This window comes from Aquarana catesbeiana, linkage group LG07 (assembly GCF_042186555.1).
Source record: "Aquarana catesbeiana isolate 2022-GZ linkage group LG07, ASM4218655v1, whole genome shotgun sequence".
NCBI lineage: Eukaryota > Metazoa > Chordata > Amphibia > Anura > Ranidae > Aquarana > Aquarana catesbeiana.
In genome coordinates, this window is record NC_133330.1 from 35,205,973 (window position 1) to 35,231,501 (window position 25,529).

At 43.9% G+C, this 25,529-nt stretch overlaps 1 protein-coding gene across 1 annotated transcript in view; it reads right to left on the reverse strand.

Annotated features, from left to right (window-relative positions):
• The window catches only part of LOC141102916 (matrix metalloproteinase-9-like), a 116,548-nt gene that overhangs the window by 18,661 nt on the left and 72,358 nt on the right, over positions 1-25,529 (reverse strand). Inside the window, exons 4-5 of the mRNA XM_073591954.1 lie at positions 25,214-25,387; positions 9,414-9,587 (exon numbers count right to left, since the gene is read on the reverse strand). Of these exons, the coding sequence (XP_073448055.1) occupies positions 9,414-9,587; positions 25,214-25,387 (348 nt within the window). The remainder of the gene's footprint in view (positions 1-9,413; positions 9,588-25,213; positions 25,388-25,529) is intronic.

Here is a 25,529-nt window from a genome sequence, read left to right on the forward strand (position 1 = left end):
TCTCAATCTCTGTCAGATTGGATGGAGAGCGTCTGTGAACAGCAATTTTCAAGTCTTGCCACAGATTCTCAATTGGATTTAGGTCTGGACTTTGACTGGGCCATTCTAACACATGAATATGCTTTGATCTAAACCATTCCATTGTAGCTCTGGCTGTATATTTAGGGTTGTTGTCCTGCTGGAAGATGAACCTCCGCCCCAGTCTCAAGTCTTTTGCAGACTATAACAGGTTTTCTTCTAAGATTGTCCTGTATTTGGCTCCATCCATCTTCCCATCAACTCTGACCAGCTTCCCTGTCCCTGCTGAAGAAAAGCATTCCCACCACATGATGCTGACACCACCATGTTTCACGGTGGGGGTGGTGGGGATGATGGATCGAACAGTGCTCCGTGAGATGTTCAAAGCTTGGGAGATTTTTTATAACCTAACCCTGCTTTATACTTCTCCGCAACTTTATCCCTGACCTGTCTGGTGTGTTCCTTGGCCTTCATGATGCTGTTTGTTCACTACGGTTCTCTAACAAACCTCTGAGGACTTCACAGAACAGCTGTAATTATACTGAGATTAAATGACACACAGGTGGACTCAATTTACTAATTAAGTGACTTCTGAAGGCAATTGGTTCCACTAGATTTTAGTTAGGGGTATTAGAGTAAAGGAGGCCGATTACAAATGAACGCCACACTTTTCACATATTTATTTGAAAAGAAAAAAAATTGAAAACCATTTATCATTTTACTTCCACTTCACAATTATGTGCCACTTTGTGTTGGTCTATCACATACAATCATCAATATAATACATTTACATTTTTGGTTGTAACATGACAAAATGTGGAAAATTTCAAGGGGTGTGAATACTTTTTCAAGGCACTGTATTTACAAAAAAATTTTTTTTTTTTTTTTAAATTCGGTCTTTTTTCATATTTTAGCAAAAAATAAAACCCCCCAGTTGTGATTAAATACCACCAATGTGGTATTTAATCACAACTGGGGGGTACCCATATTACAACAATATGGGTACCATATACATACCATATGGGTGTCATTTTTGGTATGTACATGCTATGTGTTAGAAATATTGTATAAATGGACAACTTTGTGTTAAAAAAAAAATGCGTTTTAACCACTTCCCGCCCGCCGGCCATCATACGACGTCCTTGACTTTGTGTGGGGATATCTGAATGATGGGTGCAGCTACAGGCATCATTCAGATATCAGCTTTTTCAGCCAGCGATTCCCTACACCATGAGAACAATCATAGCGGCTGTTTCACTGCTTGATCGTTCTTACGGGAAGCGAGAGGGGACGTCCCCCCCTCCCGCCGCCCTCCGGTGCTTCTACCGACTCACCGCTACGATCGAAGCCAGGATCTTTTTTTTATTTTTTTTATTTCAGGCTTCCCAGCCTAGAGGTGAGATGTGGGGTCTTATTGACCCCATATCTCACTGTAAAGAGAACCTGTCATGCCATATTCCTATTACAAGGATGTTTATATTCCTTGTAATAGGAATAAAAGTGATCAAAAAAAAATTTTGGGGGAAAAAAGCATCAAACTAAAATAAAGTAAAATGAACAATAAAAAAAAAAAAAAAAATTTAAAGCGCCCCTGTCCCCGTGTGCTCGCATGCAGAAGCGAACACATACGTAAGTCCCACCCACATTATGAAAACAGTGTTCAAACCACACATGTGAGGTATCACTGCGATCGGTAGAGTGAGAGCAATAATTTTGGCCCTAGACCTCCTCTGTAACTCAAAACATGTGACCAGTAAAAAATTTAAAAATTTTAAAGTGGTGCCATTCCACAAGCGTGTGCAATTTTTAAAGGTGACATGTTGGGTATCTATTTACTCGGCATAACTTCATCTTTCACATTATGCAAAAACATTGGGCTAACTTTACTGTTTTGTTTTTTTTTAAAGCACAAAACTGTTTTTTTTCCAAAAAAACGCGTTCGAAAAATTGCTGCGCAAATACCGTGGGAAATAAAAAGTTGCAATGACTGCCATTGTATTCTCTAGGGTCTTTGCTAAAAAAAAATATATAATGTTTTGGGGTTCTATGTAATTTTCTAGCAAATAAATGATGATTTTTACATGTAGGAAAGAAATGTCAGAACTGGCCTGGGTGCTCCAGAACGCCTGAAGGTGCTCCCTGCATGTTGGGCCTCTGTATGTGGCCATGCTGTGTAAAAGTCTCACACATGTGGTATCGCCGTACTCGAGAGTAATAGCAGAATGTGTTTTGTGGTGTAATTTGTGGTATGCATATGCTGTGTGTGAGAAATAACCTGCTAATATGAAAATTTTGTGAAAAAAAAAAAGAATAAAAAAAAATTTTGATTTTGCAAAGAATTGTGGGAAAAAATGACAACTTCAAAAAACTCACCATGCATCTTTCTAAATACCTTGGAATGTCTTCTTTCCAAAAAGGGGTCATTTGGGGGGTATTTCTACTTTTCTGGCATGTTAGGGTCTCAAGAAATGAGATAGGCCGTCAGTACTTCAGGTGTGATCAATTTTCAGATATTAACAGTTAAAAGTATGTGGCGCTAGTCTAAATTTGCCGCTCATCATAAATCTCCAAAGAAATCTCAATGTTTCCTTAATACACAATGGACAATATTATCATCTCCCATTAGGGGGCAGCTAAATCAACCAAAATGTTAAATACTATTAAACATACCTAATCATCAAATTAAATCATCCAATGAATGATGTGTTCCTCAATCAAACTAAATGAAAAATGTGGCCAAAAATACTTTTAGAACACAGTGGTACTAATGAAAATTAAGCAACGGTTCCTCAAGCTGTGTCATAAAATGTGCATAATTTTCTTCAGCATAATAAATAAGAACAAAAATACAAAATAAATATTGCTGATGAATAAATAATACCAGAGTAACTGACATGCAATAATAAATATGAAAGTGCAACTCTATATCATCTATGTAAACAAAAAGTGATCAAGTGCATAAAAGTGACATTGGTGCAGAGCCGTGCATAAATATAAAATTACGACTCTGAAATGAACTCCAAAAATATATATATAACACCTCTTCCACCTAAAAATAATTCTTATAAAATAGAAAACTGTGACATTAAACTGTGATCAAATCCAAAAATTGTATTGCTTCATGCAGTGTGATTTGAAATGTCCATACAGATGATTAATATTGGTGCTGGATTCATTCACTTGAAAAAAACGGTGCAGCACACAAGTGTTTCCCCCAGCCTCTCACCTTAATCAGCGGCCCCCAATGGGCCAAGTCAGGCAGATAGTTAATATTTAACTGTAAGGGATGATGATCCAGCAGCCGTCCCCTTCTTCCAAAGGATGTGCGTGGGTCAGACTCTCACTAACTAGTCACCAGCGCTCCCACCGACCCCAGAATGATAATGAAGAAGGAGATGCTTCCATAGTGAAGTAATTCCAATACAAGTTTATTGTAAAAACATAGTAACTTACATATAAGAACGAAACTGTCAGCAGAAGTAACAGCAGAGACAATACAAGCTTCCGGGTACGGCCGTCCCCTGGAAGCGTCGGCACCTGGCTCCTCCTACCCTGACGCGTTGCGTCACACCACGTGACTTTATCAAAGGGATGAGGAGTCCGGTGCCTGTTAGCCAACTTATAACAGCGCCGCCGTCATGGCAACGATGTCAACATTGATTACGTCCGATCCTGTGTGTATGTTTAAAACCCACTCCCTACATATTATTGACATAACATTATCAATGCTGCTTCATACATAATTGATCAAAGTAAAAAGTTCATTTAACAATAATAACACATAGATACTATACAAAATTTGTGTAATGAAAAAAATCACAGTATACGCTATAGCATTCCTTTCACTCATGCCCTCTGGTGGTGACTCCGGAAATGGCATCTAATAGATAATTACAACATCTAGCAGGAAAACAATGAGTATATCAAACAAATGAATGGGGAAAAATCACTAGCTAGGAGGTGTCTTAAACTTGTGCCATCTAGTAGTGACTCAGAACAAGTCATCTATTAGATAATTAATCCACCAGGCAGAAAGGCGCACAAAACAAATCCAGCTGATGTATAGGGGAAAGTCACTAGCTTGGAGGTATCTTGCTTCACACTTAAAAGTATTCAAATATAAAATGAATGATGGACACATTAAAACAATAAAACAATAAACCAATTTGCCAGATATTTACATACGGTGATGACTATCAAAATTTATTAAAAGCCATAGTTTGATCTTCATCTCAATACAAGAAATTTGCTGATTGACCAAAACCTCCCCAACCTGTGATCCACAATATCGGGACACAATGTTTCAAGCATCTAGCAAAATCATTAGCTGTTGATAAAAATTCTCCTTCAAATTAATCAAAATAAAACCACAAGATATGAAATGTATAAAAAATTCCAATTAAAAGTTAGAGATAAAGCATCTCAATACAAGACAAGAAATTTGCTGATTGGACCAAAAACTCTCCAACCTATGATCCACAATCCACGGACACAATATTTCAAGCATCTACCAAAATCATTAGCTGTGATAAAATTTCTCCTTCAAATTAATCAAATTAAAACGACAAAATATAAAATTCCAATTAAAAGTTAGAGATAAAACAGTTAAGATCGAATTCTACGTTGTGTCCATACGGCGTTAAAGTGCGTAATTCATAGATCCATCTTGACTCAGCCTGACTGATCTTGATAATTTTATTGTCGCCTCTCCAATGGGCTTTATATTTCTCTATTCCACACACTCTCAAAGATGAAGGGTCACTATTATGGTACTGTGCATAGTGCTTGGATAGACTATGTTTATCAAAACTTTTTACATGCTCTTTTAATCTTATCCACAGTGCTCTTTTGGTTCTACCGACATATTGGATCCGGCAGGGGCATTCCAAGAGATAAACGACACCTTCACTCCTACACGAGATGAAATCTTCTATTTCATAGTTCTGTAGCGTAACAGTAGATGTAAAACTCAATTTCTTCTTTTTTTAAAACTACTCTAGAACCTTCAAAAGAACTACCAGAATTGATTGTGTTATCTAAACAATTGAATCGTGACATGGAAAAGAAAGACAAAGAAACAGCTGCACGAAAAATAGAGATATAAAGGATTTTAATGATGACCTTGTGTTTAAATGGCAGAACAAAACTGAAGAAGTGATTATCAACTCCAATAACAGTACCCCTGTTAAAGAAGTAAAGATGATGGAGATTCCACAAGAAAGAAAAATTGATGAACCCACGCCTATCAATGGGACCCAAGCAAATTACAACACCTACAACACCCCTCAACAGAAACAGGGCTGGAAGGGTAATAATTGGAAAAAACCCTTCTGGAAGAGTAATGGACACTCTAACAATTACCAAGGGAGGCCATACCATCAGTCCCCATGGGATGGAAGATCTCCATATCCCAGGTGGAGAAATTATGAGAATTATAGCGAAAGGAATAATCCATATCCTGATAGAATAAGAAGAGATGAAAGACCTGGAAATGGATATTACCGATATGACAATAGAAGAGGAGGCTCTCCCCCACGCACTGATCACTTTACCATTCCGATACAAAATAGATATGAACAGTTACAAAGGCTAGATGATAGAGGGAGATCCCCACAGTATTCGAATAGATATGAACGAGAGAGAACACCGTACCGTTTTTTAGAACAACGCCATCGAGAGTCTCCAAGATGCCAGTATCGAGAGGGTCCTCCACGGAGACACGACAGACGTACCTCAAATCCCAGTCCGGACAGAAGAATGAGGAGAAGGGAAGACAGGAAACAAGAAGGGCAGAGAGATCAAGACAGGGGGGAGCAACAAAGGAATACCCCGAGAAGATCTCTAGAAAAGAGAAAAGGAAAAAACGAAAAACGAGAAGAGGATGTCGAGCAGGAATCAAGAAACAAAAGGAAAAGAGAATACTAGGGGAGGGCATCTTTAATATTAGTGGGGTGGAATTAACACAGGAAGAAATTAAGGTCCTGGATAAAGGACTTAAATTTGCCCCAAAAAAGAACCTCAATAAATTCAATGCGTATGTAGATATCAATAAATTCATCAGGAGTCTGAATATAAAAAAATACATGCTCAGTAATCCACTAGAAAAAAGAGGTGCGAAAATACCGGACAATAGTGGGATTGTATATAGTAATCTGAAGAATAAATCTCTTTTAATCCACCTACTGGGAATGATGGACACATAGAAGTTTTTAAAAAGATGATTCTAAGTGATTTACAGGAATTGAAAATAAGAAATGTGCGGGAGTCCAGAAGTATAAAAAATGGAATAAAAAAATTAGAAGCAAGAAATGATATTGTAATAAGGCAGGCCGACAAGGGAGGAGCCATAGTGGTCCAATCTAAAGTTGATTATAATGAGGAACTCAACCATCAGGTCAATGACAAAGACACTTACCAGCTATTACTAAACAACCCAACGACGAGATACAAAAAGGAACTTGCCAAGGTGATACAGAAAGGAGTGGATAAAGGTCTCCTAACCAAAAAAGAAGCCACGTATCTACAACCAAAAACTTGTAAGGTACCCGTAATTTACACGCTACCGAAAATACACAAGGATAAATTCAAGCCCCCAGGAAGGCCTATAGTGAATGGGATTAATTCGGTGGGAGCACGAATCGGTGAATATATTGACTGGTTTTTACAACCAGTGGTCAAGATTACGAGATCTTATTTACGAGACACGAAACATCTTATCCAACTCCTCAATGAAGTGAACTTGAGTGACGACCTTGTATATCTGGCAACAGCAGATGTCTCATCCCTGTATACTGTCATCAACCATGATGAGGCTATACAGGCAACAAAGTGGGCTTTGAGAAAGCTGAGCAACTTGAAATGCAAGCAAAGGAGATTTATACTAGAATGTTTGAAATATAGTGTAGATTCCAATTATTTTTGGCATAACAACAAATATTATAAACAGATATGTGGAATTGCAATGGGTGCAAAGTATGCACCGAGTGTTGCTAACTTGTATATGTCGGAGTGGGAAGAAGAAGCACTTTACAACAATCGACCGCAACAATTGTTATTTTACAAACGTTTTATTGATGATATTTTTATAATCTGGAGCGGCAATAGAGAAAGCCTTAGTGACTTTTGCTTTAATCTCAATACCAATAGTAAAGGTATAAAATTAACATGGGAAATCAGTGATGAGCAAATCAACTTCCTTGATCTCCAAATAAAGAAAGAAGGAAATAAGATACTTACTCAAACGCATTTCAAAGCAGTTGTTAGGAACAGCTATCTGCCTCTAGATAGCTGCCATCATCCAGTATGGCTGGAGAACATACCAAAAGGCCAGCTGGTTAGATTGAGAAGAAACTGCACCAGTAAAGAAACATTTTTAGAACAGGCCAAAATGATTGGGCAAAGATTTGTCCAGAAGGGTTATGAGACCAAATTCATAGAAGAAAAAATCAATGTTGTCATTACACAAATTTTGTATAGTATCTATGTGTTATTATTGTTAAATGAACTTTTTACTTTGATCAATTATGTATGAAGCAGCATTGATAATGTTATGTCAATAATATGTAGGGAGTGGGTTTTAAACATACACACAGGATCGGACGTAATCAATGTTGACATCGTTGCCATGACGGTGGCGCTGTTATAAGCTGGCTAACAGGCACCGGACTCCTCATCCCTTTGATAAAGTCACGTGGTGTGACGCAACGCGTCAGGGTAGGAGGAGCCAGGTGCCGACGCTTCCAGGGGACGGCAGTACCCGGAAGCTTGTATTGTCTCTGCTGTTACTTCTGCTGACAGTTTCGTTCTTATATGTAAGTTACTATGTTTTTACAATAAACTTGTATTGGAATTACTTCACTATGGAAGCATCTCCTTCTTCATTATCATTCTGGGGTCGGTGGGAGCGCTGGTGACTAGTTAGTGAGAGTCTGACCCACGCACATCCTTTGGAAGAAGGGGACGGCTGCTGGATCATCATCCCTTACAGTTAAATATTAACTATCTGCCTGACTTGGCCCATTGGGGGCTGCTGATTAAGGTGAGAGGCTGGGGGAAACACTTGTGTGCTGCACCGTTTTTTTCAAGTGAATGAATCCAGCACCAATATTAATCATCTGTATGGACATTTCAAATCACACTGCATGAAGCAATACAATTTTTGGACTTGATCACAGTTTAATGTCACAGTTTTCTATTTTATAAGAATTATTTTTAGGTGGAAGAGGTGTTATATATATATTTTTGGAGTTCATTTCAGAGTCGTAATTTTATATTTATGCACGGCTCTGCACCAATGTCACTTTTATGCACTTGATCACTTTTTGTTTACATAGATGATATAGAGTTGCACTTTCATATTTATTATTGCATGTCAGTTACTCTGGTATTATTTATTCATCAGCAATATTTATTTTGTATTTTTGTTCTTATTTATTATGCTGAAGAAAATTATGCACATTTTATGACACAGCTTGAGGAACCGTTGCTTAATTTTCATTAGTACCACTGTGTTCTAAAAGTATTTTTGGCCACTTTTTTCACTTAGTTTGATTGAGGAACACATCATTTATTGGATGATTTAATTTGATGATTAGGTATGTTTAATAGTATTTAACATTTTGGTTGATTTAGCTGCCCCCTAATGGGAGATGATAATATTGTCCATTGTGTATTAAGGAAACATTGAGATTTCTTTGGAGATTTATGATGAGCGGCAAATTTAGACTAGCGCCACATACTTTTAACTGTTATTATGCTACTCATTAGGGTGGGTGAGGCCACCTCTTATGTTGGCAGCTTCTCTCATCTTTGTGCCCTTGAATTTTTGAGAATGTGGTTGTGCGCATTAGTTTTCTATTATCAATTTTCAGATATTGGCACTATAGCTTTTGGACTCTATAACTTTCACAAAGACCAAATAATATCCACCGATTTGGGTTATTTTTACCAAAGATATGTAGCGGTAAAAAAATTTGGCCAAAATATATGAAGAAAAATTACTAATTTGCAAAATTTTATAACAGAAACGAAGAAAAATGCATTTTTTTACAGATTTTTTTGTTTTTTTTTTCTTAAAAATAAAGAACCCAGCGGTGATTAAATACCACCAAAAAAAAGCTCTATTTGTGTGAAAAAAAGGAAAAAAAAATAATATAGATACAGTGTTGCATGACTGAGTAATTGTCATTCAAAATGTGAGAGCACCAAAAGCTGAAAATTGGTCTGGTTATTAAGGGGGTTTAAGTGCCCAGTTGTCAAGTGGTTAAACAGGACCACAGATAATTTCTATAAGATTTTGGGGCCTATACATGACAACTGTTCTGTTAATGTAGATATAAGTGTAGAGTTTTGCTAAACCCACAGCACATCATCAGCAAGACCAACACAACACTTACATTTTTCTGGACAGTATCCCCACTTGTTATCTTTGCTATAATCTCCTGTTGTAGCACACCAGAATCGCCCATCAGAGGTCCCAACACTGGTACAGTCAGAATACCACTTGGATTTATAAATGAATGGGAAGACACAGAGCTGACCATCAGCGTTTCCACCTACAGCATATATCACTGTAAAAAAAAGTATAACAGCGTTACCTAGAAAAGGAAAATAATATACAGAAGTTCTTCTTTATAAACATAAAGCATACAAAAATGTATCAAGGAAAAGTAAAAAGAGCAATAATGTGAGGAATTCCATATTTAGACTTTTTATAATGTGAAGAACCATGACTGCTTAGAGCTATAGACTTAGTTAACCCAATTACATATAGAAATTTGAACGTTGCTCAAGTAATACACAGGACAATTTGGAATGGAAAGGCAAAGCTACAGTGTTTTGGGTTTAGACAGCTCATTTATTGACCAATATCTTTAATAAACCAACCTAAATTGACTTAAACCCCATAAGGCTGGGTTCACATTATTGCGAATTGGATGTGAGCATCCAATTCACATGTCAGAAGACTGTGACCGGTGTTCTGCCGAGAAAGTTCCTCTTGGCGGATAAGGACCCCCCTCTACTGCGCAGGCGCAGCGCCTTAGCAGTAGGAGCCGGCGGAAATAGCCGAAGCGAAATAGAGAAGAAATCAGCTGTACACGGCGCCTGTAAGAGGGCCCCTCGCGGCCTCGCTTCACTCGTCACGCTTCGGGCACGGCCTCGCTTCGCTCGCCACTTTTCTATTCCCCCTCTAGGTCCACTTGGATGGTGGGGCTTTAACCTGGACCCAGGGCGCAGGCGCCGTGTACAGCTGATTGAAGATTTTCATCTTCGGCTATTTTTGGCGGCTTCTAGTCATTCATACTGCACAAGCGCTTGCGCAGTACAGGGGGGTCCTTATCTGCCGAGGGAACTTTCTCGGCAAGACACCGGCTCTCTATTGAGCTGATTCACACATCTTCGGGATGGGTGCGGAGCGAATTGCACAGGAGTCCTGTGTGTCTTCTGGTCCATTTGAGGTCCGAATTCAGCCAAAAATTCTGACCAAAATCGGACCTGAAATGGTGAACAAAAATGCACCGGACCCCCTGCTGTGAGCCGCTTCGTACGTCAGTGTGAACCCAACCTAAAACTGATATGGAAAATGTTTTATATTGTCTGAAGAGTCATGTACAGTATCTCGCAAAAGTGAGTACACCCTTCACATTTTTGTAAATATTTTATTCTATCTTTTCATGTGACAACACTGAAGAAATGACACTTTGCTACAATGTAAAGTAGTGAGTGTACAGCTTGTATAACAGTGTAAATTTGCTGTCCCCTCAAAATAACTCAACACACAGCCAGGGCTGGTGCAAGGATTTTTGACACCCTAGGCAAAACCTCATTTTGCCGCCCCCTCCCCTTGGCTCTGCCCCTGACTTCACCCACTTTTCCCTGCCCATGTTGACAGTGGAGGTGGCTGGGTGGAGATTTTTGTGGTGCCTCGCCACTATTTCTTCAGCCATGGTCCGCAGGCCAGCACCTGCGCCTCTGGACCTGGCCTGAAGACAAATAGTGGCGACACCAGCTCGCTTCCTCACACCAGCCTTGATCCACAGGTGTATAGACAGGCTAGGGTAGTATAAAGGCAGGCTAGTATAGTATATGGACAGGCTAGTATAGTATATGGACAGGCTAGTATAGTATATGGACAGGCTAGGGTAGCATATAGATAGGGTGGTATAAAGCCAGGGTGGTATATAGACAGGGTGGTATACGGACAGGCCAGGGTGGTATATAGACAGGGTGGTATGTAGACAGGGTGGTATATGAACATGGTAGTATATGGACAGGGTGGTATATGAACATGGTGGTATGTAGACAGGGTGGTATATGGACAGGGTGATATGCAGACAGGGTGGTATATGGACAGGGTGGTATATGGACAGGGTGGTATGTAGACAGGGTGGTATATGGATAGGGTGGTATATGGACAGGGTGGTATGTAGACAGGGTGGTATGTAGACAGGGTGGTATGTAGACAGGGTGGTATATGAACAGACCAGGCCCTAGTCTAGTGGGGGAGAGAATGAGGGAGAGGAGGAGGAAGAGATGTGTAAGGAAAAGAGGAGGGGAAGGGTAGAGAGAGAAAAAGAAAGGGGGAGGGCACAAAGTGGTGGGAACAGAGAAGGGGGGTTGTTCTGGGGAAGGAAGTCACACTCACCAATTATGTCTCCCCCATTCACTCTGGTGTCCCTCAGGGCTGTGGAATCTGCTGTTTGAAAAGTGCCGCTCAGCTGTTAACAGAACTCCTCTCCAGCACAGAGCAAGTGCATGGCATGCATGTGGATGGAGTGTGGGCGGGGTTGGGCGGGCACAAATTGGAGGCGGTGTATCGGATTGGAGAAGCAGCAGAGTGAGGGCGGGGTTAGGAGGACAGTGGAGACAGAACACAGCCTGACTCCTGTGTAAGCTGGCTTTCCCCGCTCTCACTGTGTGAGTATGACAGGATGCCAGAGGCTGTGAAGCACCAGAGATAAAGGTATAGCTGCTCTCCATCTCCACACTACAAGTCTTAGTGCCTGTAGGAGAAGACGCTCCTTCCGCAGCTGCCCACACAGACTCCGCCCCCTGCTCCGCCTGCGCTTGTTTATCTTTATTACTGCCCGGCTCATCCTCTGGCTTGTCATCCCGCATCCCGCAATAGAGCGGAAATCTGCTTGGTGCTGCGGGTGTGTAATAGCAGGGAGCGTTGCAGAGTCACTTTGTCAGCAAGGATTTTACCGCCCCTCCTATCCTGCCGCCCTAGGCGGCTGCCTGTTCTGCCTAATGGTTACGCCGGCCCTGCACACAGCCATTAATGTCTAAATCGCTGGCAACAAAAGTGAGTACACCCCTAAGCGAAAATGTCCAAATTGGACCCAAAGTGTCAATATTTTGTGTGGCCACCATTATTTTCCAGCACTGCCTTAACCCTCTTGGGCATGGAGTTCACCAGAGCTTCACAGGTTGCCACTGGAGTCCTCTTCCACTCCTCCATGATGGCATCACGGAGCTGGTGGATGTTAGAGAACTTGTGCTCCTCCACCTTCCATTTGAGGATTCCCCACAGATGCTCACTAGGGTTTAGGTCTGGAGACATGCTTGGCCAGTCCATCACCTTTACCCTCAGCTTCTTTACCAAGGCAGTGGTCGTCTTGGAGGTGTGTTTGGGGTCGTTATCAGGTTGAAATACTTCCCTGCAGCCCAGTCTCCGAAGGGAGGGGATCATGCTCTGCTTCACTATGTCACAGTACATGTTGGCATTCATGGTTCCCTCAATGAACTGTAGCTCCCCAGTGCCGGCAGCACTCATGCAGCCCCAGACCATGACACTCCCACCACCATGCCTGACTGTAGGCCAGACAGACTTGTCTTTGTACTCCTCACCTGGTTGCCGCCACACATGCTTGACATCTGAACCAAATAAGTTTATCTTGGTCTCATCAGACCACAGGACATGGTTCCAGTAATCCATGTCCTTAGTCTGCTTGTCTTCAGCAAGCTGTTTGTGGGTGTTCTTGTGCATCATCTTTTGAAGAGGCTTCCTTCTGGAATGACAGCCATGCAGACCAATTTGATACTGTGTGCGGCATATGGTCTGAGCACTGACAGGCTGACCCCTCACCCCTTCAACCTCTGCAGCAATGCTGGCAGCACTCATATGTCTATTTCCCAAAGACAATCTCTGGATATGACGCTGAGCATGTGCACTCAACTTCTTTGGTCGACCATGGCGAGGCCTGTTCTGAGTGGAACCTGTCCTGTTAAACTGCTGCAGCTCAGTTTCAGGGTCTTGGCAATCTTATAGCCTAGGACATCTTTATGTAGAGCAACAATTCTTTTTTTTAGATTCTCAGAGAGTTCTTTGCCATAAGGTGCCATGTTGAACTTCCAGTGACCAGTATGAGAGAGTGAGAACGATAACACCAAATTTAACACACCTGCTCCCCATTCACACCTGAGACCTTGTAACACTAACGAGTCACATGACACCGGTTATGGAAAATGGCTAATTGGGCCCAATTTGGATATTTTCACTTAGGGGTGTACTCACTTTTGTTGCCAACGTTTAGATATTAATGGCTGTGTGTTGAGTTATTTTGAGGGGACAGCAAATTTACACTGTTATACAAACTGTACACTCACTACTTTACATTGTAGCAAAGTGTCATTTCTTCAGTGTTGTCACATGAAAAGATATAACAAAATATTTACAAAAATGTGATGGGTGTACTCACTTTTGTGAGATACTGTATATTCTTACTTGAATGTTGGTGTGCTTTTTGTATTTCTTCCAGATCTGTACAGTAATCCAGTGTGAAACATTAATTCTGTGCTGGAGCTTCCTGTAATAAAGACCGGTCATTGCTGATCTTCCTTGTGCAGGGTGACCGGTCTGGTCTCCGCCCCCTCAGGCAGTCTTTTGTGGGCAACCTGTAGACAGTGTGGCCTGCTGTCTCTCCTACAGCTTTGCTCTCTGCGCAGTATGGTGGCGATAATCTCACTGATACATTTACAAGATAATATCTGTTTTATTTTTGATTTGGTGCACACAAAGTGGATTTATCCACTTAGAACAAGCCCAGAATGAAAAGGGAACCTTAGGGGGAGGGCGAACATGACTGGGGACAGCTGTAGTGGGTGCACAGGATGTTGACATGGGAAGTGTTCAGGAGAAAGGGGAAGGGGAGTATTTGGATTGGTCAGGGGGAGGAGTGTAAAGTTAATTTTGACCCTGCAGAGGGTAGGGGTTAGTCATTCATGGGGCAGCAGAGGCAGTGAGCGGTGTAGGTAAGGTTTTTTACTGTCAGCATGGAGACCTTTGACGGCCTTATAGAACAGCTTAGAACAGCCGCAGAAGTGCACGGCACGCAGTGGCTGAATTCTCAGCTCACGGTGTTGCTACATGGGTCGGGGCAGGGCTCAGCTCTGCCAGCCGCCTTAACATCACGCGCGAGGAGGTCTCGGCCTCCTGCATGTTTTAGGCCAGATGAGACCCCTCGGGTGAGCCGTCAATCCGGTAGCCCCGAATTCGGACCCTCCAGCACCCAGGGCCAAGCGCCCAGCCATTGCTGCTGCTGGGGCTGGGAGGAATCCCCATCGTGGGCGGGACACGGCCGGGAGGGCGCCATCAGCATCCCCCTCCAGGCCTCCTTCTACAAGGGATCAGGACAGAGCAGCACGCAGGACAGGCAATTCCCCTGTGTCTGGCGGTACTCGGCATGGACGACTTGCGGTTACTGGTGCGGGCTCCTCCCTCCGAGCGGCCGCGGCCATTGCTGGGGGAAGCGGAGCTTCCCATGGGGTCGGCGGCAGTGGCGGACTGGCGCCTGCCAGCCGGCAGTGCGCTCAATGAGGGAGAAGTGCAGGAGTCGGCCGCAGTGCACAGAAGTCGCGGGCCGATGACATCACGGACGTGCGACCGGGACCTTCTACATACTCAGCGTCCCCTGGTGGACAGGGGACCAATGATCGGAAGGTGAACTGTCAGATTCCGGATCAGATGGGCCTGGCGCGACTCCAGTTCGGGCGGGACATCTGCAGGGATCCGGATCAGCGGCTGGTCAGTCGGTTTCCCCTGGGCAGCCTGGTAAGTCTCTGTCTGTTCCTGTCAATGTGCCTGTTATGTCTGTGTCCCACCCTTCCCTTGTTAGTTCCCCTTCTGGGTTATTGGTGGGGGGTCCGGTTAGCTCCCCCGCTGGGATGTTGGTGGGGGGTGGCCCAGCCCTGGTGCCTGTTTTGGCTGCAGGAGCTAGGCCTGTGGGGACTATGGGTGTGCCGCAAGGGGGCTTCCAGGGCTTGGGCGCCGGTGACATGCTTGTACAGCATTTGCTGGCTGCGCTCTTAGCGTTTAGGGGTCCTGGAACAGCCACGCCTGGGGCTCTGCTCTCCCTGGTTGCAGCATGGACAGCGGGGGGTGGGCCGGGCGCGCTACAGCGCCGCATGGTGTGCTCCCAGTGGTGGGGTCACCTCTGCCACCATTGTCGGGGATGCTGATTTCGCCATCGCCGGAAGTCGTTGTGCCCACGCTTCTGCAGGCAGTGGTGGCGGTTCCGCCGGCTACTGCAGTGGTGACAAAGCCATCGCCATTAACAGTGGAGTTGTCAAAGGATGGGGTTCCTGCGACAGTGGCGGTGTCTTTGTAGGTGAGTACGAGTACAGGGACGCCTGGGGTGTCGGTGGTGGACAGAGTGCGGCTGGCGGATGCAGCACGGTGTGAGGTTTACGTTTGCTACGAGGGCCCCCTTGATTCCCATCTAAAAACGGAGGTTAGGGAGAAGGTCTGGAAAGGGGATTACATAGAGATCATCTCGCTCCTTCCGCTGGAAAAGTTTAATCTGGACAAGATTAAGCCGGACGAGAGCAAAAAGGAACAAGAGGAGAAACGGCGTTATCGGCTGATCCCTAGAACAGTTGCGAATTGGTTGCAGGCATTTCACATTTAACAAGCGTCATTGGGGAGAAGGCTCCGGACAATTGTTCGGGGCTGATCGGTTACCTGGATTCCATCAGTGAGGCACAAAGGGTTTTTATGGGGGGGGTGGCCTGGCTTAGGTACGATGAGCAGTTACGGCAGCGGAAGGCTTTTTGGCTGTCATTTCGGTGGGATCAAAAAAGATATTGGACTGTGGATGAAGCTCATGACGCAAGCCAGGGCGGTGCCACTGCCCTTTCATAGCGGGGCCGGGGTGCCAACACCTCGTCACCATCGGCTGTTAAGTGCAAGGGGTTCTGTTGGCAGTTCAATGAGGGAACCTGCAAGTTCGGGGGAGCCTGCTGCTTCCGACATGAGTGTTCGGGATGCAGAGGTGCTCACCCGTGGTCTAAGTGGAAAGGTAAGAAACCGGCCGATGCTGGAAAAAGGGAGGACTCCGGTGAGGGTGGAAAAAAATGGTGCCGTATCTAAGTAGGTACCCTAACAGGGGGGTGGCCCGGACGTTATGGATGGGTTTTAGGGATGGTTTCACCATTTCGAGCACATTGGATAGGGTCCCCCCTGTTTCTCCTAATCTTAGATCAGCGTATGAACATCCGGAGGTGGTGGGAGGTAAGTTGCGTAAGGAGGTTGAGTTGGGGAGGATGGCGGACCCGTTTGAGGGGCCGCCAGTGGAGGACTTGGTGGTTTCCCCATTGGGCGTGGTGCCCAAGAGGGAGCCGAATCAATTCCGCCTGATTCACCATTTGTCTCATCCAAAAGGAGGTTCAGTAAACGATGCAATTGATTCGGCGCGCTGTACGGTGTATTACGCTTCATTTGACTAAGCAGTGCGGTGGGTACAGAAATTCGGGAGAGGGGCACTCATGGCACAGACCAACATTGAGTCGGCTTTTCGCCTATTGCCGGTTCATCCGGATAGTGTGCGTTTGTTGGGTTGTTGCTGGGAGGGTAAGTTTTTCGTGGACAGGTGCCTTCCTATGGGTTGCGCTATCTCTTGCTCATACTTTTAGTTGTTCAGTACCTTCCTGGAATGGGTCATCAAGGACTTGTCCCGCCTTAGTTCAGTCATGCACTATCTGGACGATTTCTTGGTGATAGGTCCGCAAGAGAGCGGGCTTGTTCCATTTTGTTGGCCACGTTGCAACATGTCTTTCAGGTGGCCGGTGAAGTTGGCGGGGTCGGTGCTAGTGCGTAACCTCATGCTGTTGGAGTTGTTTCCAATAGTGCTTGCGGTGAAACTGCGGGGCACGGAATTCACCGACCGTTGGGTTCGTTTTCATTGCGATAACTTAGGTGTGGTACAGGCCATCAATTCCCTATCAGCTTCTTCTTTGCCAGTGGTGCGCCTGCTGCGACATCTGGTGTTAATATGTTTACGATTGAATATTTGTGTGTCTGCTGTACACATCCCTGGGGTGGAGAATGAGGTGGCTGATGCGCTTTCTCGTTTACAGTGGGAGAGGTTCCGTCAATTGGCGCCAGGAGCGGAGCGGCTGGGAGTCCCGTGCCCCAGGCACATGTGGAAACTCGTTTTGATACCGTGATGGCTATGATGAGGCGCTCGGTAGCGGACGCTACGTGGCAAGGGTATGAGCGGGTATGACAGAAATGGCTGGAGTTGGTGAGTGATGTTGGCGGTTGTTCCAACAAAGAGGAAAGGTTTCAGGTACTTTTGTATTTGCTGGGTAAGAATTGTGGAGAAGGGGTGTCGGTTGCCGCAGTTAATAGGAAGATGTCGGGCCTTGCGTTCATGTTCCAACTGAATGGGGTGGAGGATGTCACATAGGCGTTTATAGTGTGGAAGGCTTTCAGGGGTTACAGACGGGGGCGAAGTAAGCTGGATTCCAGGAGGCCAATGTCGTTGGGGATGTTAACTAACATGGTGAGTAATCTGCCCCAGGTTTGTTTTTCTTCATTTGAAGCACAGCTGTTCAGGACAGCTTTCATGTTGGCCTTTTTTGAGGCCTTGAGGGTGGGTGAATTGGTGAGCCCCTCGAAGTCGGTGGTTGGGGGTCTGGCACTGTTGGATGTATCAGTAGCGGACGATTCGATTACATTGGTGATCCCTAGATCAAAAACTGAGTTGAGTCAAGGGGCTAAGGTGGTGTTGGGTGCGGTGACTGGGCTGGAGTTATGCCCGGTAAGGGTTATCCAGGAGTGGCTAGGAATACGGCCTTCCAGTGGGGTTTCTCTTCTGGTACATGACAATGGTTCGCAGTTGTCACAATATCAATTTGTGTCCGTGTTCAGGAAGTGTTTAGTGGCAGGGGTTTCTCCCCTTGCGACTACTCATCTTATTAATTTAGGATTGGGGCGGTTATGGAGGTGGCAAGGTGGGGTGTCAGTGACCAGATCTTGCAATGGATTGGTCGCTGGGAATCTCAATGCTGGTAATCTCAATCATGGGGCACTCATACGTTTATTGGGGAGCAAGAAGGGCCTTGGTCAGATGGGAAGGAAGGCAATTGGGTTTCCCAAGGTGCGGTGGATTGGGATTCTGGGCATGCGGTACGCCAGGCTGGATAGGCCCCCAGATGTGCTGTTGTTGCACATAGGGGGTAATGATTTGAGTATCAGGGCCTCGAGGGATCTTATTCGGGATGTCAAATGGGATTTCTTACGTTTAAGGTTAGCATTTCCGGAGACAGTGATGGTGTGGTCAGATATGATTGGCAGGGCAACTTGGAGGGGTGCCCAGTCTGTTGAGCAAATCAACAAGACAAGGATGAAGGTTAACAAGGCAGTGGCCAAATTTTTGGTTCACAATGGTGGATTGGTGTTCCGCCATTTCGAGTTGGAACAGGATATCGGTCTGTACGTAAGGGCCGATGGGGTACATTTGTCAGCCGTCGGGATTGACATGTGGTTCCTGGGACTCAGGGATGGGCTGCAGTGGGCCTGTCGGCTGTGGCGGGCTTCCCACGTGTGAGGTGGTCACCGGTGGGAGTCTATGGCATGGGTCTCTGGTTCGTGTTGGTTGGAATGGTGGAAGGTAAACAGGACATGGTGTGGGGAGGGTTGGACCTATCTCAGTATGGTACCCTCCCTAGCTGGAAATAATGGGCTACTGGTCATAGGGCTGCAGTGGTATGAAGGTGGCAATGGTTCGTCCCTGTACTAGTGGGATCACGGCTAGGGGCCAAGGATACTGTGGTGGTGGTGGTGGTGCAGCCGATGCGGTAGATATACCTTCCTTCACGAACCTCAGACAGAGCAGGAGTTTAAAAAAGTTGGGGTTTATTATAAGAGTTTTATATATATATATATATTTAAATTGAGTTTATTTTTTATAAAAATTGTTATTTATTAATAAAGGGGACGGATGGCCATTTATTCCACAAGGTGTGTGGTGATCAATTTAATAAGTAAGGTAAAGCAAGTAGTGGAATGGGTTTTGGTTAAGGGGAGCACACGAAAATCAGCTATACACCAGTCATGTGACTACTAAGAAATGTTTGTGCCTGGAGTTTAGTTTTGAAAAGCAAACCAAATATTAACTGGTTTTTCTTTTCATTCCGACGCATTTTCTTCTGATGAACCTCTTCTTTTGTCACTGAAAATGCACATCCAAAAATGAAAAATATATCTAAAGTCAGCGCGAATATTAATAAAGTGAGCAGCTAGCAATTCAGATTTATATACACACACCTTCAATGCAAACTGTGTTTACTATGCTTCAGTTTGTGAATGACCAAGACGCTTCAGAGCGCTTCCAATTAATTCATCCTTGCAACTGATGCAGCATACAAATGACCGGACTTTCTGGGAAACTAGGTCTGACGGTCTTCCCGGCGGACTTCTGACGGACTTTCGGACGGACGGACCTGCCTACACACGACCGGACTTTCCAGCAGACTAGGTCCGCCGGCCTTTCCGATGGACTTCCGACAGAGTTACAGCGGACTTTCCGAATGAACGGACTTGCTCACACATGGACAAGTCCGTTCATTTTGAACGTGACTCGGGTACGACGGGACTAGAAAAGGAAGTCGATCTCGGGGGCGGGGTCACCGGGTGATGTTGACCTCGCCCCCTTATGCTGTCACAGTCCCACCATGCCCAGGGACTGTGACGGCATAAGAGGGCGGGGTCAACGCCTATATAAGTCAGTGCGGAGCGCTCAGAGAGCATTACAGCCGGAGAGAGCGTTGTGTCAACACTGAAAGAAGAGATGAGGGAAGAAGGCGACGTAGAAGTCCGGGCCACCGCTAGCAAAAGAGCGGCAGAAGATAGCGGAGGAGCCAGCAGAGGAACCAGACACCAGGAGAAGAGGTTGAACAACGGGAGGCCGGAGAGAGCGGAGAAGAACTGGACGCCGGGAGAAGAGGCCGGAGAGACCCCCGGAGTCGTAAGAAGACCCCCGGAGTCGGAAGAAGATCCCCGAAGTCAGAAGAAGATCTCCGGAGTTGGAAGAAGACCCCCGGAGCGGTCTAATAAATTACTTTAAAAACTTGTGTAGTGTGTTTTTTTTTTTTTACACTTTTTCCCTAGGTGTATGGGTAGGGGTACGGTGTACCCCATACTCATTCACATAGGGTGGGGGGCCGGGATCTGGGGGCCCCCTTATTAAAGGGGGCTCCCGGATTCCAATAAGCCCCCCTTGTCCTCATCAACTTGGGGACAAGGTGCTTTGGGGTGGGGGGGGCCGCAGGGCGCCCCCCTCCCCCAAAGCACCCATCCCCCATGTTGAGGGCATGCGACCTGGTACAGCTCAGGAGGGGGGTGCTCGCTCGTCCCCACCCCCTTTCCTGGCCGGCCGGGCTGCGTGTTCGGATAGGGGTCTGGTATGGATTTTGGGGGGACCCCACGCTGTTTTTTTGGCGTAGGAGGTTCCCCTTAAAATCCATACCAGACCTAAGGGCCTGGTATGCCCCGCACTCGCCGCAATAAGAAAATTTGTTTTTCCTATTGCAGCGAGCGTGAGATGTAGTACCCTACCCTTGCGTCGTATCTGCTCCGTCGGACCAACATACAGACGAACGGGCTTTCCGTCAGGAATTGAGTCCGGCGGAACTACGACGTAAAGATTTGAAGCAAGTTTCAAATCTAAAGTCCGTTGGATTTCCGACCGAAACGGTCCGTCGGAAGTCCTTTGCAGCCCACACACGGTCGGATGGTCTGCTGGATTTGGTCTGTCGGACCAGTCCGGTCAGAAAGTCCGCCCATGTGTACGCGGCATGAGACTGCAAAGACAGGTACGGATAAATCTATGTCCTCGGTCACTTCTGGCCAGAAGAGAGCTTGTTAGGTAGGCTGTATGAGACCCTGTGATTTCTAACAGCAGCCCTGCTGACAGCTTCCATTCTCCACTAACAATTTGGAGGGGATCCTGATCACATGCGCACTGTGATAGTCAATCACATTTGTCACAAGATCAGGAACTCTGCACCTCCTGTCATTCACAAACCCCTTATAGGGCCAGCAGGAGCTGTCGGAAGGAGGTTAAATCATTTCCACTCTCTCAGGCTAAGGGGGATACAATGTTCATTTGTTGTTTGGAGTATGTTGGTGATATATAAATGGGTAAAAAAATGAAATTATGCATTGCTGTGGATTCATAGCTTTGATGTATGTGATTCTTTTTTTAATTTTTTTATTTGTAATGGCCCTACAAGAAAGGGACAATAGAAGAGGAAAGATGGACACATGGATTTTGGTTTGAAAATGGGGACAGTTCCTTCCAATGAGGATCAGTTGGGAACCTTGCCCAAACACAGACCACATCCTATTTTAAAAAGTACCTTAGTTACAAAATGTAAAAAGTCACTGTTTTGTGTTTTTAATAACTGGAAATGATTCAAAGAAATGTACTGTTCGACTTAAAGATTATTTATTTATTTCAGGTACTTATATAGCGCCGTCAATTTACGCAGCGCTTTACATATGTATTGTACATTCACATCAGTCCCTACCCTCAAGGAGCATACAATCTAAGGTCACTAACTCACATACATACAAACTAGGGACAATTTTAGACAGAAGCCAATTAACCTACCAGCATGTCTTTGGAGTGTGGGAGGAAACCGGAGTACCCGGAGGGAACCCACGCAGGCACAGGGAGAACATGCAAACTCCAGGCAGGTAGTGTCATGGTTGGGATTCAAACCAATGACCCTTCTTACTGCTAGGCGAAAGTGCTACCCACTACACCACTGTGCCACCCTACTACACCACTGTAGAAAAATGTCTAGAGAAATGTCTAAATTGAACTTTTTTTATATTTTCTCCTATGACAGTAGACATGCAGAACGAAAAAAATTAACTTTGTTTCGGACAGATTCGTTATGTTACTAATTCCATTTTGTTTATTTATTCCGGAAATCATTAAGTTTTGTTTCATTTTGTTTACTTTCATTGCCTTTATGAATTTTCTAACGAATTCCAAATTTTCGGACTGATTTGAATTCTGTGTGAAGAATAGCTGGTTGCTAAGGAGCGGGCCGGGAAGTCGGCCGTCACATCCCTAACAACAAATGACTCATCAGCTGCCCGCTGCCTGCTGAATGTAAACAAAATTGCCAGCAAATAGGAATTCAATAAAAAAAAAATCCATACCAGACCCTTTTCCAAGCATAAAAACCAGGAAAGGGGGGGGCGTGAGTGAACCAGGCCACATGCTTTCAACATGGGGGGGGGTGCTTTGGAGCATGTTGATAGGGACAAGGGCCTCTTCACCACAACCCTGGCCCAGTGGTTGTGGGGGTGTGGGGGGTGACTTATCGGAATCTAGAAGCCCCCGTGTTAAAAGAAGCCCCCAGATCCCAGCCCCACCTGTGTCAATGAATATGGGGTAAAAACCCTGACCCGAACGAAAAAAAAAAAAGTTACCCGCCAAACACAACTGCTCCCGTCCAGGGACACAGCTGAATGACAGGTACACATAGGGACGGGGGTTACCTGGTGACGTAACCGGGTGACCCTGCCCCTATATTTACCTGTCATTCTTCTCTGTCCCTGGACAGGACCAGTTGTGTTCGGAGAGCGATGTTTTTTCTTTGCTTATTTTTGTTGTGGCGGGCGTTCCTATGGGCTTTTTAAACAAAAACACATCAGTTTTTGACAAGCCCTTTATTAACTTTCATTTTTTTTTACTATGAAATCCAGGAGAACTACAATTCTGGAGTATTGAAAGATACAAAAGGTCATGGAGAGGTAGTCACAAGATTAGGACTATTAGTCAAAAAAAGTTGAGATGGATACATACTATGAGGACTCTTACACCTGAGGGCTTAAACGTAGAATTTGATTTCAACTCTTTTTTAAGCAGTTTTTGATTAATTTTTATATATTTTTTTATATATATGTTTTTATAATATTTTAATATTAATTAATGTTCATATTATTTATTCGCTGTTGATGCCCTCTATTGTTTCATTTCCGGTATGCGATCAAGGGATTTATTATCATCTATTTTTTTTAACAGATTAAATTGTATTTTTTAATATTAAAATTAAAATCATATATTTATTGCCCTGTATGATGAGGGCATTTATTATTTCATGCTATTTAGGGCCTTGTTTTAAGTTTTGCCATTTTTATTAATAAGTTTTTCTAGAATTATATCCTTTTGCTATGTAGATTTAGGGGAAGTACCCTATTTTTTACCGGCAGAGTCAGCCCTGTTAAGGCTTACGTAAGTTATCAGTTTTAGGTATACAAAAATGGCCGCCACAGCTGTTTTTCTCATATACCACCATTTAAATGGCTGTGCTATTAAAATGGCTGCATCGATCCTTGAATAGTAGACCACTAGAAAATGGCCGCAATCTTATTTCCGGTTTTTACAATTTTAATAGAAGCGCGTGTTTATTTGGATATAGTGGACGCACTATACACCATTTTTTTCTGCAGAACCAGTCTAAGTATGCCCATGCAAGTTTATTAGTTTGCCACGTTCGTTTTCAGTCATAGACTTCCAACGATAGGGCTGCGCTAGTACTTGTACAGCGGGCTACAAGAAAATGGCCGCCGGAGCATTTCCGGGTTTACGATATATAAACAAGTCCCCAACAGCCAATCCAGTTCCCCTGATGAAGTCACGTTGTGACGTAACACGTAGGGAGTGGCCGGAAGTAGACGTAGACCGAATGCCGGAAGTGAAGTGAGAAGGCAAACTGAACGCCACACGTTTTATTCTTTATGCTTTTATGATGTTTTTTTGATGGCCAGAAATGGTGTGTCTGCCATGTTATCCAGTAATTTGGTGTGGGTTATCTGGAGAATCAATTAAAGATGGAGATGCCCTAGTGGAGGATGGAGGAATAGAAGGTTAAAGGCTTATGATATGGTGGTGATGCTAATTACTGGCAGATTAGAGGTGAGAGTTCTGTGAGCTCATTTTCTACTGGATATACATCACAGTTGTCATTGAAGTTTAGAATTGGATCTATTTGAAGGAGGTGTCATCACTACTGATCTATTCACCTTCACCTACATCTGTGTATGGACTCTTGTTTTCTCTTGTTTCACTTTTTATCGCTACTTTTTGGAGACCCACCACCTTTTTGTTTTTTTTCCTTTTCCTTTGTTTTTCCTGAAATTTATTATTATTTGTACATTTAATTTTTACATGGATTTTCACATGTTTGTCAACGTTTTAGCTGAGTGCTGATTCACCATTATGCAAGATCACTTTATATTTATCATTTTTACTTTGTGTATTGTGAACACAAATTAGGTTTTGCAGCAGATTTATTTTTATTTTGGCACTCATTTTTTTCACTTGTATATTACTAGCTCATTTTTTGTTTTATATACACTTTTTTCTGTGGCATATTCTTTGTAATAGCGTGAAAGCCTTTTATTTTTATTCTTTGGTTTATTCCCATACTCATTCACATGGGGGGACACGATCTGGGGGCTCCCTTGATTCACATAGAATTTGCATCGGTCGATAATTTTTTCGACCCATACAAATTGGAATCGTTCCAAAAATTTGGAATTCATGAAGGAAATTCATGAAGGAAAAGAATCTAAACTAAACTAAACAAGTTCCAAAAGTAAATTAGTAACTTAACAAACCTATCCAAAATTAAATGAAACAAATGTTTCCATTCTGCACGTGTCTACTTTCAGAAAAAATTTGAAATTTAATTTGCAAACAATTTTATGTTCTGTGATATTTTATAGGGTCCAATGCTGGCAAACATATACCTATTCCTTACACAGAGCCACAGATAATATCTGTAAGCTTCTGGGGCCTATATATCACAACTGATCTGTTAATGTAGAGATAAGTATGGAGCTTTGCTAAACCCAAAGCATATCATCAGCAAGACCAAACACAACACTTACAATTAGGTGTACAGTATCCCCACTTCTTATCCTTATTATAATCTGCTGTTGTAGCACACCAGAGACGTCCATTAGAGCTTCCATCACCAGTACAGCCCCAATACCCCTTGGAATTATACTTGAATGGGAAGACACAGGGCTGACCATTAGCGTTTCCACCTACAGCATAGGTCACTGGCAAAAAAAAGTATAACAAATTTACCAAGCAAGGGAAAATAACATACATACACAAATTTTCTATAAACATAATGCAAAAATGTATCAAGGAAGACTAAAATGTGAGAAATCCCAAATTATCCATCAGACCTTTTATAGT